Here is a 17483-nt window from a genome sequence, read left to right as displayed (position 1 = left end):
GGTCAGAGGAAACGCTAGGTGTCAGTCTACTCCACATAAAGGCACCAGACCACAAACCACCACGTCGAAGGGTTTACTGTAAATTGTGGTGATGATGATAATAAATAAGCCGGTGAAGAGAAAGGCATCTTTGAAAAAAACTCCAGCTCTGTTTAACTACAAGATGTAGAGACGAAGCACATAACAAATAATTACTTTAATTATCAATGTAGGAGGTTCATGGCAGAATGGATTGCAATGCTCAGTGTTATTTGTCAGTTATAGAGGATGCCTGATGATGGGCTTTAATATAAAGTTTTCAGCAACTGACACAAACCTCTAATTGTCTGTGCTTATAATGTATGCGTTACATGTGTATGTTAAATGATTTATCTAATCCAATTTATAGCTTCAGATTTGAGTTTACTCATTAAAATACCTCATCTTCTTACTATCCAACCATTTTTAAAATGAGGCAAAAGAGGAGCTGATAAAAACATTAAAACACTCATCTACAGAAGGTTGCTTTCAGTTATGGAATGTATAGGCCTATTTTTGTTTCTAATCTCCTAAAAGATGATTGAACATCATTGATTGAAACATAAGGCAGTAAAGAACAGGGCTCTATGTTATAAAGGGAGCGTGCCTACGTTCCCACAGCCCTATGTTCCCACATTTCTAAGATTATTTTCAAAATTAGGCCCTATGTTCCCACAGTTCCCACATTTCTAAGATTTGTTTTTGGAATGTAACCCTAACTCTAACCTTAACCCTAACCCTGCGTTTTAACCCAAACATAGGGCCAGATTTTAAGAAAAATCTTAGAAAAGTGGGAACATAGGGCTGTGGGACCATAGGGTTGACCCCGTTATAAAGATGCATATACCACATGTATTATAAAGTTCAGTAGTGTATTAATAGTACTACAATGGATAGAACAATATCCAGTTTCATAATAATGTTTATTTGCTAGACTGATACAAGGCTTGTATCAGTGTTAATAAATCATTTACAAGTGCCTCATTGATCAGTTATAAGCCATTAAAGATTTGTCCTTCACCAGCAGAACACTTGCTTTGTCTTTTTTCAGCTCTTTAGTTAATGAAACTACTCCAAAAAACCTCTGATTGGCTGGAGAAGGTCCCAAATTCATGTCTTATCTTATTAATGATTAAAGACTTTTTTGTGAAAACCATTTATTAATAACTTGTGAACAGCTTATTAGAAAGAGACTTGATTCATGACTCAACAGCCAGATACATTTTATAAGCTGGCAACCCAAACGTTCTGATTAAAGGTTTAGATCTGATCTATTAACCATTGATAAAGCATTAGTAACAACTTCTAAACACTTTGTAAAGGGTTCTTTATGTGGTATCCTGAAAAAAGAAATCAAGAATGACTTCTGAAACAAACAAAGATATTCCAACATTATTATTTTATCATGTTATAACCAAAAACTTTCTTTCTTGTACATTTCTTTTTCTTTATAACTAATTTACAACTCTTAAAATTACCTTGAAATAAAATAATCTCATATAATTGATTTTTTTTTTTTTAATTGTTACCAGAAAATTGATTGTCAGTGCACTAAATTCCTTTTGCATAATGCCAGTGTAATAGACTATTCATAGGGACTTGTTCAGCTGTGCCTATCTATATTGACCAACAGTTTTCAGAAGGGGTGCTTTGACCTCCTCACTTGTGAACTCTGTTCGGGACTCATATAATCTGAAGTGGACACCCAATTACCATCCTCCTCGTCCCTCTTCTCTGTCCTCTTGTGTTGTGTCCTTCATTAAATTTAGGTGGATATCCATCTCCAATAAACTGTTGTCCTGTGGTGTTCACTGCAGGCCTCTTCAGGCGTCTCCAGCAGTCCCTCCATCACACGCCTGATTACACTGAAAACGTGAGACTGATCGGGACTAAACAAACAAGAAGAATAGCGACACAGATTCGCCTAATGGTCACCATTTAACTCTATTCATGGGCTCTCTATTATGTCCGTATGGTCTTTGAGGACGGGATTATAGGAAGCCTTAGTGACAAAGGTCAGAGGGCCGAGCAGACACTCCCACACCTCCAAAACCAGCTCTGATCTCACGACCCCGGCACCAGTAGCCCCCGGGCCCCTCTCCCTCTCCCCACTGGTTAACCGGCTTTGTCCTGGCCCGTTTTCTGCCGCATCACTCATACACATCACACCGGGCTGAGCGGGGCAGGAGATAATCAGCCCCCAGTAACACTGAGAGGAAATTACTAGAACATAGGCTACCTATAACAGGCCGATATTTGTGTTTATCTTTTTAATGATGGTGTTTTTACTATATGTGTGTTTTACGTCTGTTGCCTTATATTTTTTACACTTGTAGGCTACATCTTAAACTAGTTTGTTAAATCCATTCCTGAATTTGGTTCACTTATTCTTCATTTTCTTTTTTTCCCCACATAGGTCTTGTTAACACTGAAGCAGATGGGCGATCTATTTTTTTATTTATCTTTGGTATTCATTCATGTAATTTATGGTTGAACTAATTTTGATATTGAATCACATCCTAACCCTAATGTTCCCCCATCTAAGTAAGGATCATTAAAAACATAAAGAGTAATATGGGATAGACAGTAAGCATTTGTTGTATGTGGAGACTCTGGTCGAGGCGGTTAGAAGCTGCAGTTCACCTGCCTTCAGGCCTGCAGGGAATCAAGACATGAAAGCATTTTCACCAGTCACAGGAAGGAACTCTACCTCCTAGCCTTACTATGCATGCTATCTAGGTAACACCTCTGACCCCAGCAGCATCATGAGTGGTTTAGGAAGGGGGTGGGCAGTGAGGGGTGTATGCTCAAATCCAGTTTTTCCTGCATTTTTGGACGTTTCTGGGCTTGACGAGAAACAAAACTGACCTGAATATATGTTTGTGTGTGCATGTGTGTGTGTGTGTGTGTAATTACACAAGCAGGGTCACCAGGTGCAGCAGGAACAGAGTAATCTGTGTGTGTGTGTGTGTGTGTGTGTGTGTGTGTGTGTGTTTATGAAAGACAAAGAGAGTAACAGACGTTTGAGGTACAGTTTGTCAAAGAGTGTTTGAGCTGGCAGATGCTTGATTACCTCATCTCGTCCAACTTCTTTAGGTTGGGATTTAGTTGCACTTTAAGTTCACCCTTGAAGCTTTATACATGAACAGTATAGTGCAGGTGTAAACAGGATGTGATGTAAAAATCACCTTTTGCCAATATTCAGGTCAAAATCCATTTTAGAAGACACCAAATCCATGATGCACTAAGCCATTAAGCTTCACCTTTATTTCCACCATATCTGATTCATGCTACAGTGAGTGTGTCATTTCGGTTGTCAAGTGGACACCATTTACCATTTCATGAGGTCACCAACAGCTCCACGTGGCTCAACAGGATGTTTGGTTATTCCACTTAACTGTTCAGACACAAGTGCTGTCAGTCAGCCTATTCGTGTGTACAGGCTGATGTTTAGAAGATGCTAATACAACTTGGCATGCAGGATAATGTAGAGTGAGTGGGTGGTTATTGTGAAATAAACCTCTTCAAGGTGATTTAAGTCTTCCTGCATCACCCTGTAGAGATTTAATTCACAATAATGACCCGCTCCCTCTACATTATCCCTTACTTATATTCCATTGTTCCGTCTCATATAATATCTTATAGCATTGTATCATATGTAACGTATTGTATTATATTGTATTGCATTGAATTGTACTGTATCGTATTGTATTGGATCTTATCTAATGTATTGTATTGGATCGTATATCGCATTGTATCTGATTATATTATATTGCATTGTGTAATAGCGTGTCATATTGTATCATATCATTTCATATTTTGTATTTTTTGAATTTCGTATTGTGAGTATTTTAGCGAAGCAGGTAGAGGCATTGGTTTATGAGTGGTTGGATTCACTCAACGATCTGAGAAATTATATCACATAACAACAATGCAGCCTTTCATTCCAGGAGAAGACAACTGCAGCTATAACAAAAAATCATGGTAAATTCCTATCAAAATATTGATATCATTATGATATATTTCCAGGTTCTAGCGACAACATAATGGCATTATTAATGCTGAAAATATCAAATAGATGCAACTCTAACCATTTTCACCTGTCAATTGTTTTTGTTTAGATACATACTTTGAACCTTTCCATATCTTTTATTTTCCGTCATAGTAGCTCAAATTGACAAGAAAGTCATGTATCTGGTTTAAATCTACTGAAAGACCACACCATCTGTAAATAAAGCTGATTTCAGACAGTAATATGGCGCTCACAGAGCCGGTTTACATTTGAGGTGAACGTAAAGAAGGGTTGCATCCACTGGGTATACGTACATGTTTTTCTGTGTCTGTCTACCACACCCTGTCTTTGCAATCGGTTTAAATACAACCTTTGGTGGTCACTGGGATGAAAAGGAGCCCATGGCCTTCATTCAGGGAAGAACCCTATTTTGGTTAGTTTTAACATTTATTTTTAACATCATTGTCTGGCAACAATTTCTGCCTGTTTTATGTAACACTCTGTCTCATGCTTTAAAAAAAGAGAAATCATTGAACTTCCTCCCTTTTTTTTTTTTTTTTTTTTTTTTAAATCAACCTGTCCCTTTGTCTCATCAGTGTTTCCTCGTACTCAAACCAAACTGAACTGACAGTCCTCCCACAAATCCTGTCCTCAGTGACATTATATATCACCCTATAAGAATGAACCCTCCTTGTCTTTCCATCCTCATTATCTGACGGTGTTGAATGGCAAAGAGAGGCAATGGATTGACGGATAGCTGCCCGGGTACATGTCGTCTCTCACCCCGTCCTCCCACACTCCCACTGTTAGAGGTTAGGAGGGTGAGGGAGGAGATGTGAAGTGGGTGTAATTCCAGGGTTCAAGTTTCAGTCTGCGGTCGTTGTCGTTGCGGCAGGAGGGACATGCGAGAGAAGGTGGGGATTGTGGGAACCGTGCGAGGATAAAGAGCAGAGAGGGAGTCCTGTGATTTGTCTGATCACTCCCAAATGCATCTTTTCTCTTTCTTGTTATCCCTGTCTCAGTTTGCCCTGCCGATGATTTAATCCTCAGCTTCTACCTCCTCCTTAACTGTTCTGGGGAGGAAGAGGACAACAGGACAGGGACTGCAAAAGTGATTGGGGCTCCACACAGTTTAACATGAGAAATGTAATTAAAAACTCAGTTAATTGGCTTTTTTCTATGATAAAGCACAATCTTCTCACACATAAGTAAAAGCCTCATATGGCCACAGGCCTTCCCTATAGGAAAGCAAACATAGAGCTCTTACATTCCCTTTGTTGTCCAGAGCTAATCATCTTAAATTAAATCTGAATTTGTGATTGTGCCACTGTTTCCAGAAAAATGCACTTCATGTCTATGAAGTCTACCCACGAGGTTGAGTTGTCTAATTAGATGGCTAATTTAACATATTGTGAGGTTTGAACATGATGCAGGTGAATGCTGCTGGATCTTTTCTTTGATACATGAATGAGACAATGGATGGTTTCTCAGTTACTGGTGGAGTACTCATCTTGATCTCTGGATTGTGGCGTTTCCTAAGGTTCTGCCCATCTGGACCCATTCTGCTTTTCTTGTATACACTTCCCCAGATAATAGGTATTTTTTAAGGTCAATCTCTACTACGCAGATGATATTCAATTGTCCACATAAACTGCCTAAACTAAACTATCTTACAACTCTACAGACAAACTCACTGCTTTACATGATCTCATTCTGGAGATTCGCAAGTTCAATTCGGTTGACTCCCCTAATTTCTTTGACTGATTTCAAAGTTTTAAGTTGAGAGTATACTTATATTTTTTTCTGTGTATGTAATGTACTAGGTGATAGCATTTTGCCACCAGTATTGCATCCCTTGAAATGTGGAGAAATAAAATCTCACTCCTGGAAAATAACATCTATGGACTTTGATATGTATGTATTTGATAAGTTAACTGAATAAAAATATAAACGAGTCCTTCTTTTCTAACATCTGGGCTATATGAACACATAGGTGCATTCAGTGTTTTTTTTTCAAATTCAACAGCCTAATAAGTTGTGTGTAAATCAGTTGTGCAGCCCTCAAGAAGCTAAAAGCACAGCAAAACATTTAAAAATGCCTTACAATGTTACAATGACCAACTGTAATGCATATTCTCCTCCCATCAATGTTAAAATCCCCTCTTACAGTGTTGGTTGTGTTTCTGTCCTGCAGCGACCTCTCCCAACTTCCAGACCAACAAAAGCTTTCTCTGTGGAGCTGAGACAACTATTAGATCTCAAAGTCCACGTTACTATTGCCCAAGGGCAGTCACTGGTCAGAAAAACACACATAGCGGCAGCCTCACTCAACCGTTGGCAGACATTATAAACTCCTTATGTTGCGATAGGCTGGTTTCGGGTGCTGACACTGTCCTGGTTTGACAGTGGCTCAGAGAGGTGTGGACTGCAGGAAGACAAAGGGCACTGTGGGACGTGGAAAAGATATCCACTTGCTGTAGGGGCTACTGTTCTGTGTTCTACTGTGTATCACCTTACCTTACATAATTGGTTCCATACGAGCACCAAATGGCGCTCGCTGTGGCGGCCAACAGACCGGGAGGTTTACCAGAGGGAGAGACGGAGGATGTCACCTGTAACTGTCCTCCCACCTTGTTTTTTCTGTCTCTATGGAGAGAAACTGACATCCTCTGGGTCTGAGGGGCTTTGGTCTTCACTTCCTTCTTATTCTCTATAATACAATGGTAATTTGGTAGGAGTGGGCGTGTGTGCATCTGGGGCAATAACCCCCCCCTCCACCATCCAACCCCACTCCTCTTCATCTACCCAGCCCCGACCCTATTGAAAGCTCATTAAAAGACCTGCTGTTAATGAGCTAGAGGGATCATAGAACTTCATTTTCATTAGAAAATGTGGGGGGGCGGGGGGGTTAGGGCCAGAGATGCTGGTGCAGAGGTTTTTAATGCCCTTAACATAGAGTCAGCAATTATCCCAACCCCTTGACACTTAGCCACCCTGCTCTGCCTCCTAACATGCCCACAAACAATAACCAAACTGCCCCTCCTCAATTTTGTATCCTGAGAAACCCTTGTCGCCTGTGTCCCATCTCTCACACACACACACACACACACACACACACACACACACACACACACACACACACACACACACACACAATATTTCACCTCAATTCTTTATTGAGGCTTCTCATGAGAAGGTGAATTACAATATGGTGTCAAGTTTACAAAGACAGCGGAGCTTCACAATAGCCAGTGTTCAGCTGAAAGGAGACGATAATAGGAAGAGTGGTGGCAGTTAATATTAATAATAACAATAATACATATAGCAACAGCAAGAATGTCAATCTATGGACACAATATTATCCCTGAACAGTTACACTGCACTCATTCCCAATCATTCATTACACAACACACACACAATAATTTGTTTTCCCTGACATGAATGCAAGTAGAAATCAGATATGGTCACACAAAGTCATCACAGTAGTCACAAAAACATTGGCAGCACTCTACTTTGAGAGCATGTTTCCTCTCGCTTAAAAAGAGTCTGCGATTCTAATTCGATACACTGTCAAATTCAGGGAATCTCTCCTCACAGCCCGCTAGCTGACTGCTCTGTGTGTGTGTGTTGACAAAATCCTGTGTTCATACACAGCCCTGGCTATGCCCTGGGTGTTGAGCTCAAATATTAACAATCTTTTTATTGCGTTTCTTAAATCCTCGTCAGCGACACACCTGCCAGGAGCACGACACAGCGATTATAACCTGCCAAGTCATGCTCTGGAGTCTGGAAACAAGATCACAGACAGGGTTCAAGTAAAAGTGTCACCTGAGAATCTCTCTCGCCCCCCCCCGCCCCAAATTTGTACACACAAACACACACATTCACGCAAACTCAGCCAAGTGCTTCTCACAAAACTCCACCAATCAACTAGCTACTCCCGCATCTCTCAACCCTGTAGTTCAGGCTTTACACAATTACCGACATGCAGAATCCATAAATTAGGAATAATTCAAACACAGGCAACAGGGAAAAGAACAGTTTCAAATGGCTGCAAAACATGCATGAGCTTCAAGCAGTCCGGCACTTTACAAATGTAAACAATGAAAGAGAGAAATTATCAGCACAATAATAATAATAATAATAATAATAATAATAATAATAAGTACAAAAAGAGAAAAATAATAAACACCCGTTTCACATGTAGGTAAAATTGCTGCTTTTTTATGCATAGAAACAAATCATGAATATAGTAGATGAGATTTTAAAGTCTTCCTATTCACATTTATAAAATTAGAAAACAGAAAATCATACATACATACTGTCACAAAGTCAGGAGCACAACCTTGCCAGGCCCCGTGAGCCCTGTAAACATTACGCTAAGTGTTGTGACAACCAAGCGCCTTTAAAAAGAGGAGTCTGAGAAACTGCAGGCAGACAGTGTTTGGATTCATTTCACCCTCGAGTCAAACATCTTTAGTCTTTAAAAGGTCTTCTCAAAAGAAAACCAGCAACAGCTTGGAAACACAATGTGACCCCTCTCTGTCTGCCGACACTGGAAAGATATTTGCTAGGCTTTTTGATATTCAATATAATCCCTGTATCATCTGACAGTTAATATCTGTCTCCACCTGTCCAGTGGGTCGCCAGAGACCTAAATCACTCGTCTTTTGCATCCTGCACTGCAACATGGTGATCAGTTTCCTGTGTCTGTGTGGACTGTGGCGGTTCACTTCCTGTTCAAGAGCTCTGGTAATCTCCCTGCTGAATGTCATGGCCTTGTTTTTTTGCTCTGTGGTTTAAAGAACTGTAGGCACTTAGTTTCAACCAGCAGCTTCGCATACAATCATGAACAACGTGGCTGCTGTGTGCCTCGGCGCTGGCTAAGAGGACGGGACTGCTGCAGCTTCTTTCTGTTTTTTCCTCTTTTTTTTTTAAACTATATTTCAGTTTAACTTGACGTCTGTTCAATGATGGGGCAAATTCTTTTTATTTGAATGGGCAACTTAAATCCTATACAGTGCTATTTTAATGTCAATTAGTGAATGAGAGCAGCTCTCATGGCGCAGAAGCTAAAGCTAAGCTCACCTCCGCGTTGCTCTCGGCTGGGAGATCAGCCACTACGGCTGGACTCCCCGTGCTCTCCACATACTCCGCTTGGCTTTGCCCCTCCTCCACCTCCATGCTTTTCGCCGCATCACTCGGAATTTTGCTCTCCATTTCTATCTGATCCAAACTGGCATCCTCCTCCTCCATTTTCACCACCACTGCGGCTTCTCCACCAGCTTTTATGGCAGCCAAAGTGTCTGCAGCGCTGGCCTGTGCGTACGCTCCCACGCTGGCGTGGCTCAGGCCGTGAACTTTCTTCAGGTGTTTCTCCAGAGTGGCGTAAACGGTGAAGGGTACCGTGCACAGCTGACACAAAAAGGAAGCCTTGGCTCCCTGCGCGCCGTGGGTCTTCATGTGGCGCGTTAACTTTGAGCTCTGAGCGCAGGCGTAGTTGCAGAGGCCACAGCGGTATGGCCGTTCACCTGTGTGGCTGCGGCGGTGCACAGTAAGGTTGCTGCTGTTCCTGAACTGTTTACCACAGTATTCACACGCTTCGTCTTTCTTCTTCTTTCCAGCTGAGCCGACAGTAGTATTGTTGTTGTTGTTTCCTCCGCCGCTGACACCTCCTCCTAGACTCCTCCACTCGTTCTCCCTCTGCCACTCCTGCACAACCTCGCTGACGTTGGCTGAGCTCCACTCCGTCTCCCTCTCCATGATCTCTCCTCCCTCGTTCGCCCACTCTCCGACTCCTCGCACTCTGTCCCCCATCTCTGGCCGTTTGGGCGTGCAGTTGCCACTAGCGATACCGCTCTCGCCGCTGCCCCCTGTCTCTCCGCTCTCCAGGGAGCCTTCAGAGGGGCTGGCGCAGGGCGAGGTGTGCCGAGGCTCCCCCTGCCCCTCTGCCTCCTCCTCCCCTCCCTCTCCCCCTTCTCTCTGGCACCGATATGGCCTCAGCAGCTCCCCGTCTGCCGGTCTAACCTGCGAGGTCAGCAGCATCAGGCCTGAAGCTATGGACGGGTGTTTGGGCAGGGTCAGGTCTAACTCTGAGGGACCCTGGGCTCTCGCTTCTGCCCCGACCATTCCCTTTCCCATGAGGATTCCACCTGGCTGCATTTGAAACCTCCCTCTCATCCCCTGCCTCCCCACATCCTCCTCCATCACGACCATCTCCACCGACTCGTATCCACTTCCTCCACCTCCAGCCTCCCTGTGATGGCTCCTTATGTGCCGTGCCAGCTGGCCGCTCTGGGCAAAGGCCTGTCCGCACACTCCGCAGTGATAGGGCCTGTCGCACGAGTGAGTCCGGCGGTGGGCGGACAGGGCACGCAGGGACTGGAAGTTCTGGTCACACAGCTCGCAGTGGAAGTCAGCCTGGAGGGCGCTGGTCTGAGGAAAGGGAGAAGCTGCTGGTGGCGAGGAGGACGGAGACAGCACCAGGCCTCCGGGGGAGCTGCCGGTGGGGTCGTTATTCCCCTCTGCGAGCTCCCTGAGCCGCACTGAAAAGTTCAGAGCCTGCCTGTTACTGAAAGAGGAGGCGGTGTGTGTCTGGCGGGAGCGACTGAGGCGCAGGGAGGGCTGAAAGGCAGAAGCAAGAGCTTGGCTCAGGTGGCGAGGGTCTAGAGTGGCTGCAGCAGCCTTGTGCTCTTTAAGGCCTCTTCCTCTTCCTCCTCTCATGTCTGTGTCATCCTCCTCGTCCTCTTGGTAGATGCTGAAGGAGTGCGCGTGCTGAGCGTGCTGTAAGAGCAGCCATGCAGATGGAAACACGCCTTCACACTGCTGGCAGGTGAAGTAGGAAGGCTCCTCAGACACTGGAAAACAAAATGACAGCATTGAGTTAGCAATTTTGAGTAATGGTTGTTAGTAAAGAATAGAAGGTTATAGGAAATATGTCTTGCTCTTTTGACAGGTCTTGATTTCCGCTAGGAGTGAACCAATGAGGTAAATTCATAAAGGTTAAACCTGCAATAAGTGATTTTTTTGGTCACTTTGGGGGGCAGGAGAAACAATCTGTGAACGCAACATCTAACAGATTGTTAAAAGTTTATTACATTTGCCTTTTTAAAAGTTTTTACACATCCAGTAGATACGAAGCAACATCAACATTCATTTGGAGTTGCGTTTGTGTCCACCTGACGAATGTAAGTAATATTGTACTCTTTTAGCTCGGTTTTATAGTCAGGAAAATATCATAGTCTTTAGCGGTTACATGTTACATATTCACCAGCTAGTCTCTTACTGTGTCTGTCTGCCGTTTGGTGTTGAGCAGGTAGTGTCTAGTGTGTTTTTAGAGCTTTTTTTGCTGACAACAGCTGCCTGCTGGGTGTGAAAATAATTCAATGAGAGTAAAGTTGTCGGTCAAAAATCAAAACAATGACTTAAAAAAAAGACGTTATAAAGTTATAAAAATTGACCAGAAACACGAGTATCAGCATGACAAAAGTCAACTATACCAAAGGCACATTCATATGGACTCAAATGAATGAAAGATGAAGAGGAGGGTCTGGTGTGGAGAAACAAAATAAGGAGAAAATGTGTGGAAAAGTATGACCCAAAGCAGAATAGAGAAATGGGTCTCCGGAAGCTGAAAGGCCAACAGAGATGCAGTCATGTCGCAAAATACATCTGGAGATATTTTTATATGTGGATAGCTTTGTCTCCTAACCGAGAGCCACTCTCCAATTAAGCTGCAAATTGCTAATTAGCAGAACGTAGAAAATGAACGCTTTATGCAAATGAGGCACTGACTCAGCCTGCTTGACAAATGAGGCCTTTCTGCATAAATCAAAATTGGAGAGAAGATCCCCAAATTTAGAGGGAAAACAGTTCTTTTTTTTTTGGAGAGGTTCAAAGCGGACTCTGGTATAAGCCTCTTTCATGTTTCCTCAAGTCAAATCCTTCTATATTTTACTGGAGGGAGGGAGGAGAGTAAAGATGAAAAAGAGAGCAACTGTTTCTTTCTTTCCCCCCCCTCCACCCCCTTCTCCCACCCTCCCTCTGTCTGGAGACGAGAGGATCTGTGTCCTTTAACCTAGCCTGAGGAGAAACCCAAGAGAAGTTGAGATACTTCTTTAAAATGTAGGGTGAAGAGTGGGAGCAGAAGAAGAGAGCGAGGGATAGGTAGGTCAGGGCTCAGGAGATAAAAAGAAAATGAGATAAAAAGATTATAATGTGTATAAAAATATGTCACCCTTTGGATCGTACTTGAGACCCATCCTCCAACCCCAGCTTCCCCCCCAAAAAGAAATCCCATCCAAATCTTTCCCTGAAGGGGGGGGGGGGGGGGCTTTTGTCTCAGGGTCCTGGAGTGAAACACAATACCCAGCCGGTTTCTCTTTCCTTCCCTCTCTCCCCTCGCTTTTTTTTTTTTGTAAGGATTCCCATTTGGCCTGGGGTAGCACTTGAATATTAAGCAGAAGCAATAACTACTAATTAAAAATGCAGATTGGCTGGGAGCACTAACGAGCAGCAGGCAGAATCTCTTTTCCCTTGGGAGGCAGAGGGAGGAGAAAAGAGAGGAGGAGGAGGAGGAGGAGGGAGGGGGCAAGAAATTGAAAGAGGGCAAAGCGAAAGTGTGTTGAAGATGGGGGAGAAGAAATAAGGAGTGTATGTGTGTGTGTGTGTGTGTGGGGGGGGATGTTGGAGATGAGGAAAACAAACAAGGAGAATAAATAAAAAGGAATGAGACAGATGCACGCGGCTCTTCAGTAATCCATCCCACTCCCTTTTCTCCTCCGTCCTCGCCGCTTCTCTTTTGAATACAGAGAATAGATGGTGGACCGTTCTGTTGTGGGATAACTGCTCTCTCTATTTCAATCATTTCCAAAGCCTCAGATGCTCTATTTCCCTGCCACGTCACAACAAGACTTCCTATTACTTATAAGACTGCAGGATGTCCAATTCAAACTGTCCCATCGCTTCTTCAACATGCAAGAACTCAAACTGTTCTTGTCATAAACTAGCAAATCTGAGGAGCTAAAAACACTAAAAGCTGGGTGAAAATCGCAATTACCAACTCCAAGCAAATGCAACCTATATTTGCTAATAAAACTTTAATCCAAACTTATCCACTTTTTCATTATTTACAAGCTGTCATGCTCTTCCTCTTCCCCCCCCCCCTCGCCTCGCGTACAAGTTCATTTTTGTTGTAGAATCCTGCGGGTAAAAAATTACCAAACTTATGTGTTCTCCGACAATAAGTGAGAGACAGAGCGAGAGATGAAAAACACACTGAAAGAAAAAAAAAAAAAAAAAAAGGTTGTGGACAGACGGAAATGGTGCGTGCACCAGTCCCCTGAGCGTTACACAAAGGAAGGAACTGCTAACGTGTGTGTACATGACAGAGGTTTCAAAATGTGCAAAGGTACACTCATACCGAGTAGGAGTGTGCAGCAAGATGCTCTGTCCATCTGCAATCATTTACAACACCCTGCATACTCCCCTTTTTCACTTAAGAGATACAGCATGAGCTTCAAATATATGACCTTTGCAGGAAAAAAACAAAAACAAAAAAACCCCGCAATGAATCTCCTCCATTTCAAACACATTGTTAGCTACGGGATGTGAAATTTTCAAAAAAGGATTTTAATGAGAATTCATGAAGTGCTGATAGACTTCCACCGTGACATATCATATTTGGCACAACCATCACAGTGCCCGCGCTCTTCTTCTGTAAAAGAAAAGCGCAGCAGATAGGCGTGAAGAAAAAGACCTTTAGGGGGAAAAAAAAAGAAAAAAAAGAAAATCACTGCTGATGTCTGATACACAGAACAAGAAGAGAGGGATGGTTATGACAACAAGGGGGAAGAAGAAGGAGAACAAGATGCACACGATGAAGAAAAAAAGGAGGAGGAAGAAGGAGAATCCCAGGAGCCCAGGTGGCTCAGCCCGGTGCAAAACAGTGGGAGAAGGCACATGATGCAACGTCCTCCGTTACAGTGTCATGCAAAAGGGAGGAGAGCTGCACGAACAGCCTCACGTCCACTCCTCTGACCATTTCGTACCGTGGTTCACCACTACAACCAATCACGCCCCTTTCCACAAGAAACAGGGTGGCCTTAAAACCCCGAATCGTGCCCCTGTGCCCGTGTTTGGAGGACGTGGTTTCAGTCTCTGCTGTCCAGGGTGTAGTGGAGGACAGAGAGGGAGAAACATGTTTACCTGGCCATTCCACCTCAGAGACTGACAGTCAGGGAGATGGGATGGAGCTCAGGTGCTAAGTGCGGAGCCCCCGAGGGACCCTCGGTGCCCTCTGAACGCTCCTGACGTCTATTCTTTCCACACAATTAGCCTGTGCATCACTAACTCATGCAGGTCTGCTAATGGCAACGGCTAGCTAATGAGCTGGACTCGGGAGGAGGAGGGGGGGGGGGGGGGGGGGGGGGGGGGGGTGGGCATTTGTTAAATGTGGAGGAGGGCGGTTGAAAAACAAAACTAAACAAAAAACACGGAGTCACTAATTAGCAACCTGCCTCTTCTTCGAGCACTCACCTGCTTTGCTGTGCTCCGGCTTCAACTTGACGCCGTGCTCCTCCCCACAGGCTCTGCCCCCTCTCCTCAGCTCGATGAAGCCCGGCCCCAGCTCGCCGTTGGCGACGCGCAGCTGCGATCGGTTGGCAGGTGAGGGGGGAGTGGCGTTGACGTTTGGGGCTTGGTTTCGGGAGCTGCAGTCGCCCTGTTTGTGCTGGATGAACGCTAGGATGTGGGCGAGGGGGAAGGCCTGGCTGCACTGGCCGCAGGTCAGGAGGTCACCATCCTCGCCAGGAGCTTGGACCTGGGGGGGGAGGAGGAGGAGGAGGAGGAGGAGGAGGAGGCCCGACGTCTGATGAAGTGGTGCCATCCGCCATGTCAGTGGCATCTGAGAAACATGACAGGCAGGAGAGGGAAGAGGGAAAGTTCAGTTACTAACCGAGATTACGTTCTTTTAACAAACTCATGTGCAGAGCACACAGACAGATACACAAGTACAGTTCGGGGATTTCAACTCTTCTTTATTTCTATTGAAAATAGAAATAAAGAAGAATTTACAGAAGGAACAAATAAAAGAAACAACAACAAATAAAATACAAAGATGTGTCTTTAGGTGTTTTCTAAAAGTTTCAGAGTCCAAGGCTCTCAGGGCTAAAAGGAGAGAGTTCCAGAGCCTTGGAGCCACCACAGAAAATGCACGATCACCTCTTGTTTTAAAACGTGTTCCGGGAACAAAACAAAAAAAAGTTTTGACTAAAAGCTACAACGAATATTCAATTAGTCAAATCGACAGAATACTAAATGTCTAAGTAATTTTTCAAGCAAATATTTGCAGGTTTCCACGTCCTAAATGAAAAAATGATCTGATTGTTGTGTCTCCTGTGACAGTGAAGTGAGTATCTTTGGGTTTTGTATTGTTGGTCAAATAATACAAGCCATTTGGACTCGACAGGCATTTTTCCACACTTTTCTGACATTTTAGAGACCAAACGATTAATCTCTAGATTAATTGAGACAATCCCATTTCATCCAGTATTTTTCACCCTTGTGTTTCTTTAGTTTATGGGTGTAAATCATCTTTTCCATTGAGCGTATAGTCAACAGGATCCATAAAAAGATCCACAGTAGAGTGGTTTCTTGAAAGCATTTGTACTTGCAGCCATAGAGATCATCAGGAGTTAAACATCACTTTTACGCAAACCTTTAGTTGTGCCTTGTCGTGTTCATTAATTGAGAGGAAGTCACAATCTCCAAAATACAAAACAGAAATAAATACTAAACCTGAGTATCCTTGACGTTAAACTTCCCACTTTCTCTCCAAAAAAAGGCTGAATATATGTATACCAATACCAACATGTGCTTAATGTGGATTTCTGCTCAAAGAGTTTTTGACTGTGCTCTTACAAATTAACAACGCAATGTGGCAAAAGTGCCGTTAGACCTCAGGGGATTAACAAAACAGGCGTGGTGATTGAAAGCACTAGTTTCAGTTGTAAGCTCTAAAGCAATGAGGCCAAACTGCTCACCCAAAACTGACCACTTCCTTTAACAAACCCAAAACAGATCGGCTCCGTGGCTGAGGCTGTTGCATAGGGGAGCCCACATGTCCATCTCAGCAGGAACATCAACCTCAGATCAATGTGGCAATCTTCACGTGGAGACAGGTGAACTTTTTGATTTAAAAATGCAACATTATGACCAAAGCTTTTACCTTTAACTCACAATTACAACTTGCTCTACCAGCCACAGGCAGCGGGAGTTTCTCAACAGGAAGTGGATTGCAATAAAAGAAGAAAAAAAAATGAAGGTGTTGGAGATAAGAGCACCCCCTGTGCGTGTGTGTGTGTGTGCGCGTGCTCACAAACCTGCACAGGACAGCTAATCTGATTCAACGTCAACAACATGACAAATCGTATGTGGTTTAGGCTACAGGCTGCACCTTGAAATGCATGCAGACAGGTGCAAGCACTGAAGAGTGTTGTTAAAAGCAGTGGACACAGCTTCTACCCAAAGCTCTTCAGAGTCACAGTCAACTTTGGCTATTTCCTAAGAAAGGCTTCCAGCTAAGGCCAGGTAAAAGGAGGAGGGGTCAGTATTGCTCAACGCGGTCATGGGCACACCTTGATGCCTCGACTGGATCCAACTTCCCCCTGCTAGGCCGGCTAACATACAGGACAGGTACAGACAGTACAGTCTGAAGTCGGATCTCGCCAGTTGTTACTCAAAAATGTCACCTTTCCTGTTTCAGGGCTGCGCTTGTTTGTGCAGACTTGCAAGGCGCGGTCACACACACACACACACACACACGCACACACACACACACACACACACACACACACACACACACACACACACACACACACACACACACACACACACCCCTGTGGTCGGTCACACAGACACGCACCACTGGTCTCCAGTAGAGAACTGTAAAAAAACAACTGGGGTTTAAGTTGCTCTCTTATTTCCCTTCAAACATCAGATGTTTCTTTATGAGCTGCACTGTTGTCTTTATGTTTGAACAGTCTGAATGGGATCTATTCTACATTTGTAGTGAGAGAAAAAAAAGAAAAGTGTTATTGTCCAAATATAAAAGAAAATAAAATAAACTCGTTATTGTAATTATATGAAGCAGGATTGTGCCAATCTGATGGAGTTTCTTTTAAAAACAGCAGGGGAAGTAAACTGTCCCAGACAAGCCAGAGACCGACCGATAAACTTGATCATCGTCTAACCTGGACATATTAATCATCGTGTTCAGACCTGTAGCCTCTGAAAACAAAATGCCAATAAACCGGTCCTTCCTCTATAACCAGGACCGCAGCAACAGCACACAACAAGACAGACGTGACAAGGAAAATATGAGTCCTTATATTAAAACTGACCTAAAAATTGATTAGAAATGCATCCATATTGGCAACATTGAGGCCAATGGATA

General features: G+C 43.6%; 1 protein-coding gene across 1 annotated transcript; it reads right to left on the bottom strand.

The window, feature by feature from the left end:
- Positions 1 to 8232: 8232 nt before the first annotated feature.
- znf296 (zinc finger protein 296) lies at positions 8233 to 16521 on the bottom strand. Its single transcript, XM_028574514.1, has 3 exons — positions 16411 to 16521; positions 14567 to 14933; positions 8233 to 10887 (listed from the first exon to the last, which is right to left on the bottom strand). The coding sequence occupies exons 1-3, from the start codon at positions 16447 to 16449 to the stop codon at positions 9089 to 9091; spliced, it is 2205 nt and encodes a 734-aa protein (XP_028430315.1). The 5' UTR covers positions 16450 to 16521; the 3' UTR covers positions 8233 to 9088.
- Positions 16522 to 17483: the final 962 nt, after the last annotated feature.

The sequence above is a fragment of the Perca flavescens genome, chromosome 3 (assembly GCF_004354835.1).
Source record: "Perca flavescens isolate YP-PL-M2 chromosome 3, PFLA_1.0, whole genome shotgun sequence".
NCBI classification, from domain to species: Eukaryota; Metazoa; Chordata; class Actinopteri; order Perciformes; family Percidae; genus Perca; species Perca flavescens.
This window is presented reverse-complemented; position numbering and strand designations above follow the sequence as displayed.

Bases quoted from the DNA above. Each gene is read 5' to 3' on its own strand.
- znf296 (XM_028574514.1), bottom strand. From the start codon at position 16,449: ATGTTGTTGACGTTGAATCAGATTAGCTGTCCTGTGCAG. The intron at 14,934-16,410 runs GTTTGTGAGCAC...CATGTTTCTCAG, and splicing joins AGATTAGCTGTCCTGTGCAG to ATGCCACTGACATGGCGGAT. The intron at 10,888-14,566 runs GTGAGTGCTCGA...TTTGTTTTCCAG, and splicing joins GCCGGAGCACAGCAAAGCAG to TGTCTGAGGAGCCTTCCTAC.